The sequence below is a fragment of the Xenopus tropicalis genome, chromosome 7 (assembly GCF_000004195.4).
Source record: "Xenopus tropicalis strain Nigerian chromosome 7, UCB_Xtro_10.0, whole genome shotgun sequence".
In the NCBI taxonomy this organism is placed as follows: Eukaryota; Metazoa; Chordata; class Amphibia; order Anura; family Pipidae; genus Xenopus; species Xenopus tropicalis.
In genome coordinates this window covers 56,328,605-56,334,604 of record NC_030683.2, presented here as the reverse complement: position 1 = coordinate 56,334,604, position 6,000 = coordinate 56,328,605, and the positions used below count along the sequence as shown (strand labels likewise).

Below are 6,000 nucleotides of genomic sequence, written 5' to 3'. Positions count from 1 at the left end.
ATTCCATGGTGTAAGTGTTTTGCTTAATTTTAAAAGCTAGTGGTTCAACCATTAAAGCAAAAATAAGGGGGAGGCAGCCATGCCTAGTCCCATTCATAATGTCAAAGGTGCTCAACAGGATATCTGATGTGTTTGCCTTGGCTGCAGGGGCTTAATAGAGAGCTAAAATTGCTCTAATATAGCTAGTTCTTAGATGAAATTTCTGTAATGTACATTTCATATAATCCCGGTGGATCCTGTTAAATGCCTGGTGTTCTTTCACAAATCCGACCTGGTCAATATTTATTAATGAGGGTAGCCTTTGGGCTTGAGTAAAGTTTTAGATCTGTGTTTAATAGGCTATTGTCTCAGGGCTTTCCTTGTTTAGGGATGCTTGAGATATGGGACTGTAAGAATTCTGGTTCAATATGTCCTGTATTCATTAATTTTTGGAACAATGGTAGAAGGTGGGGATAAGCAGGGTTTTGTACTTTTTCAGTTGTTTCTAATTTCAATAATTTGCCTAATTTAATCTAGTTTGAGACTTGTGTTGTTAACTATTATAATAATTGATTATAAGGTTAAGGTCTCATTTCATGCAGATATTTTCTCCAATGTAGCATGAAATCTATGTTCTGCATAAATTTACAGGGCTCACTAAGATCACTGCAGTCATATTTATTTAGGTAAGATAAGCAATAAGTTTGTCATTGGAATTCCCCAATGTAGATCATTATTGCTAATTTGGAATAGTTTTTAAATGGGGCTACCAAACAGCCGATCACAGCCCTTATTTTGCATCTCCAAAGAACTTTATTCATGCTTGTGTTGCTCACCAACACTTTTTACATCAGAGTGTGACTCACAAGTAAAAAAAAAGGTTGAACATCCCTGCTATATGTAACAGTGTGCTTTGGAGGCCACATTTGTTTCATTAGGTAGAAGGGTATGCCCTGGAGTTATCCCTTATTTTTACTAGTGTAAAGTACCATCAATAAAGCAATATTTTATTGTAGTTTTTTTTATTTGCAACTCAATGGTTTACCAACGTATTTTTTTAATCAGGCAGCATGGTATTAGTCAAACATCCATTATAAAAAGGCTTTATTACACTTGCCCACAGCCATAGCTACATTCAAACATATGTAACCTCCATAAGAAGGATAAAATATGCACAATAGGCTTTCCTAAAAAAAATATAAATATAGATCATATCATCATTTTTTGAAGCTGAATCCTCTCACTGCTCCTTGACCAAAGCAAATAGTAGAAGGGATCCTTGAAAGAAAAAATAGAAAAAACAAGCAATCAATAAAAGTACAGGTTATAAGAAAAAATAGTGAACTAGCTCTTCTAAGTTTAAAAGTCACAAATTTAAAGTGGAAATAATTACATGAACACTATTATTACTTATGTTATTTATATTAGCAAATTACATATTAGCATATTGGGGCTAAGAGGCAAATCCTTGATGTAACAGAAGCTAAGAGTAATGGCAAACTAAGCTGCAATAAGCAGCATCAAAGACTGACAAAAGATTGTTCCTTATTAAACAGGATAATAGGCAGAGATGAAACATTCTCTGCTTTACAAAGCACTCTAAGTTTAGTATATGCAGTGCAGTTTTGATCTTAACTATTAAAAAGGGACACTATTGAAATAAAGAAAGCCTAGAAAGTTAATCTAAACATAGCATGGAATATTTTATCTATCAAGAAAAGCTGGGCAAGTTAGAATTGTTTACACTGGAAGCAACGGACCTTAAACTCTTGCTGTAGTTCATAATGCATGACATGTGAGGGTTTACCAACTTTTGGTTTTATGGGGTGAAATGTATAAATTGTAACCACTACACATCCATAACTGCTGGTTTATTATGTCTTTGAAGATTATAATTAATCCAGGTCATGATATACAGTAGAATTAAGTCTAAATTAATATATGTATATCTTTATTTATAAAGCGCTACTTATGTACACAGCGCTGTACAGTAGAATTCATTAATACAAACAGGGGGTTAAAGATAATGGATAAATACAAAAGATAATGGATAAATACAAAGTACAACAATAAATACAAAGTGCAGTTGCAATAAGAGTCAGAAACACAAGATGAAGGAGGTCCCTGCCCCGTAGAGCTTACAATCTATATGGGAGGGGTAACTAACAGACACAAATGGGCAAATGTAAGTGCTGTAGGTCACAGTGGGTCTATACTAGTAGAATTAAGTCTAAAACAACTGGACTTTTTTCTTTTTCATTAGGTGTGTCTTCTACGATAGCAACATTTTGTGAGTTAGAGTTGGGTGCTGCTTGACTTTTTCTTGACCCACACTTTATTACCAAGTGTCCAGCATGGGTGCTAAAGACACTATGCAAGCACTTTTTTATTTTGTTTTTTTATTTTCAGTCTTTTCAGTAACATTTGATGGCCATCACTAACATGTTTTGATAAGATTTTGTTTTAGTATAATAATATTCTAAAGAAAAATCCACTTGGTATCAGTGAGCTCACTATAAAAATGGTTTGCAAATACAGGTATGGGACCCATTATCCAGAATGGTCGGGGCCTCGGGTATTCCGGGCTAACATTCTTTTGAGTTGGTCAAGGTTTAGGGAGTTCAAGGGAGTTTGGTGGGGGTGAAAGCTGCTTTTTTTCTTTGCCCGATTTGTTCTTATCTGTTTTTTTTCTAGTCTCTGCCTTGCCTGTGTTGCAGTAATTTGTCTTTGCGTAGCGGTTAGATTTTTCTGGCTTCTGATCATATTGTGATTTTTTGTGTGACTGATTGGGAGCATTTTGGACTGGGGTTTATATTAGTTTAAAAATATTTTGTTGGCCAACATGGCCAGAAAGTTGTACTCAATGGAAGAGGCTGCTGCACTGTGCATGGCTCGGAGGAGTTCAGTGACTGTGTAGTAGCAGCACGGTTAGTGCTTTTAAGGAGCCCATGGAGGTGGAGGTAGAGGAGTGCAAAATGAGGGAGTGGGTGATAAGGCTGATGTTGCAGCTGGAGGAGAGCCTGTGTGGAGGCCTCCTTGTAATTCTCCCCTTGAGATCCCCCCATTTACTGCATTCACTGGTGTAAAGGAGGACACCAGGACTTTGTGAACCTAATGATTTTTTTCAATTATATATCACTGAGGCCATCCTACAGGATATGGTCCTCTATACAAATCTGTACGCCGAGCAATATCTTGCCCAAAATCCCCTACCTAGGTATGCTCGATCTCAGGCATGGCATCTCACTGACATTGCTGACATGAAAAAATTCTTGGGATTCACTTTAGCTATGGGCCTCATAAAATCAAATTCTTTGGAGTCCTACTGGGATACCACAACAGTGTTGTCTATCCCTGTTTTTTCTGCCACCATGCCTAGAAACTGGTATCAGCTACTGCTCTGGTTTCTACATTTCAACAACAATACTACCGCTTTTTACAGAATTGTGGTGCTATGCAACTTATGCAAAAATTCATTATTTCATGTGACATCTTTAGCTAATGCCAGGGCCGGAAATAGAGGTAGGCAGAAGAGGCACAGGGTGCAACGATTGGGGGGCACCAGGCAGGAACCTCTCCTGCCTACCCCTAGCCTGTGCTCCCTTCTCTTGCCCCCGCCGGTTATCATTACTCAGTGGGGGCAATGACTCCCTGCCACCCCCCCCCCCCCCCGCTCCACTCATTTAGAAAAGCAAGAATGGCATCACTCAACTTCTGCAGGTGTGCACCTTCTAAGAATATATAACTTGTGGGGGTATTTTACAGGCAGAGGGGGTGTTTAGACTAAAAATCCGCTAGGTGTGGACTAAGAGTGCAGCCATGCATGTGGGGTATCGTTTTGTTCACGACAAATTGCAGATTGATATTTTAGTAGTTTTGTTTAGTTGCCATGGCAATTTTGTGGAGAAATCTAACTTTGGATCTTTTTTTTTTTTTTCTTTACTTCAGTCAAAACTGCAAACTTCTACAGAAAACAGTGTCCACAATTCTGCATGCAGGAAAGCAAGAATGGCGCTGCTGAATAGCTACTGGTGTGCGCTTTTAGAAAATATATAGTTTGTGGGGGTATTTCACAGGTAAGGGGGTGTTTAGTGTTTCAGAAAAAAAAAATTAAAACATGGTATTGGTTTTTACAGTATCTGTATGACAGGAGCTACATTTAGAGCAAAACCCACACCACAACTAAAAATCTAGGTGTGCAGTCTCTAAAAATGTCATTTCTGTCATACGATATGCCATGTTAAAATAGAGATGGCCTTTTCACTTTTGTTTCAATTAAAATTGCACAAAATGCTGTTTTATTATTGGGGTGTCTTCTGGACAAGAAAAGTTGGTTACCAATACATATTTGGTATTGTTGGAGTCAGCAGAATTTTACAAACAGTAAAAAGGTTGTAAGTGAATGTAAGTGTTCTTGGAAAAAAAAACACAAAATAAAAACACTTTTTTCTTTTTCCCTTTTTTTTTCACTCAAAAAATGTGTAAAATCTCCAGAAAAAGTACAAAATTTTGTTACAAGCCCAATTCGTTCCAGAAAAAACGATACATAACATGCTTTATTTCACGTAGATTTTCTTGTCAAAAAACCAAAGCAAATGTAATAACTGCAAAATGTCTAAAAAAGGCTTGGCAGTAGGTGTTCACTTTTGGGATGAATCGGCTGGCAGTGAAAGGGACAAGGGGTGATTTGATAACTATGTATAAATATAAAAGGGGATCATATAACAATGTCTCTCATGCTTTATTTACCAGTAGGTCCTTCCAAATAACACAAGGGCATCCATTCCGATTAGAAGAAAGGAGGTTCAGTTTAAATATTTGGAAAGGATTTTTTACTGTGAGAGCTGTGAGGTACAGGTATAGGACCACAGAGACCTTATCCGCACACCCTAACACTCCAAAAAATTCTTTTGTCCGGTGCACACTGCTAGAGGAATCGGCACCCTCCAAATACACTGTAGCAACAAAAAAAGCAAATGGCACTCAGGACTACAAACAAGGGTAAAACCCTTTTAAAAGTTTTATTGCGCAATAAAACTTTTAAAAGGGTTTTACCCTTGTTTGTAGTCCTGAGTGCCATTTGCTTTTTTTGTTGCTACAGGTACAGGTATAGGACCCATTATCCAGAATGCTCGGGACCAAGGGTATTCTGGATAAGGGGTCTTTCCGTAATTTGGATCTCAATACCTTAAGTCTACTAAAAAAATCAATAAAACATTAATTAAACCCAATAGGATTGTTTTGCATCCAATAAGGATTAATTATATCTTAGTTGGAATCAGTTACAAGGTTTTGTTTTATTTCTACATATAAAAAGGAAAGCAGTTTTAAAATTCTGAATTATTTGATTAAAATGGAGTCTATGGGAGACGGGCATTCCGTAATTCGGAGCTTTCTGGATAACGGGTTTCCGGATAAGGGGTCCGATACCTGTATAGGAATTCTTTCCCTGAACCAGTCAATACTGGCTGATACATTATATAGCTTTAAGAAGGGGCTGGATGGATTCTTAGCAAGTGAGGGAATACAGGGTTATGGGAGAACAAGTTGATCCAGGGACTGGTCCGATTGCCATCTTGGAGTCAGAAAGGGTTTATTTCCCTCTGAGGCAAATTAGAGAGGCTTTAGAAGGGGTTTTTTGCCTTCCTCTGGATCAACTAGCAGTTAGGCAAGCTATATATAGGCCTATAAGGTTGAACCTGATGGACACATGCCTTTTTCCAATCTAACTTACTATGTCTTATATTGCCCATAGTTTGGCATCTAGGGACATAGCCAGACTGATCAGGATGTAAGAGAAAGTAAAAATGAATTGAACCTAGCAGCCAAAATATTTTCAAGTATGTGTATATCTATGCATTCTTTTTACTTTCTCTAGGGAGAAGCGCAATATTGTGCTTATATAGGATGAGCTGTCAATCCCCCAAGCTAGTTTTAACTTTGTGAGGAAGGTTCTCAATTTTCTAGACACTAGTCGGCCTAGTTGTATTTTTGATTGCCCATCGACTTGTCATATCAACT

The 6,000-nt window shown here is 37.6% G+C and overlaps 1 protein-coding gene across 1 annotated transcript in view; it reads right to left on the bottom strand.

The window, feature by feature from the left end:
* Positions 1-984: 984 nt before the first annotated feature.
* The window catches only part of znf511 (zinc finger protein 511), a 45,514-nt gene continuing 40,498 nt past the window's right edge, over positions 985-6,000 (bottom strand). Inside the window, exon 6 of the mRNA XM_002940308.4 lies at positions 985-1,257. Coding sequence (XP_002940354.2) covers positions 1,197-1,257 — 61 coding nt within the window. The 3' untranslated portion in view covers positions 985-1,196. The remainder of the gene's footprint in view (positions 1,258-6,000) is intronic.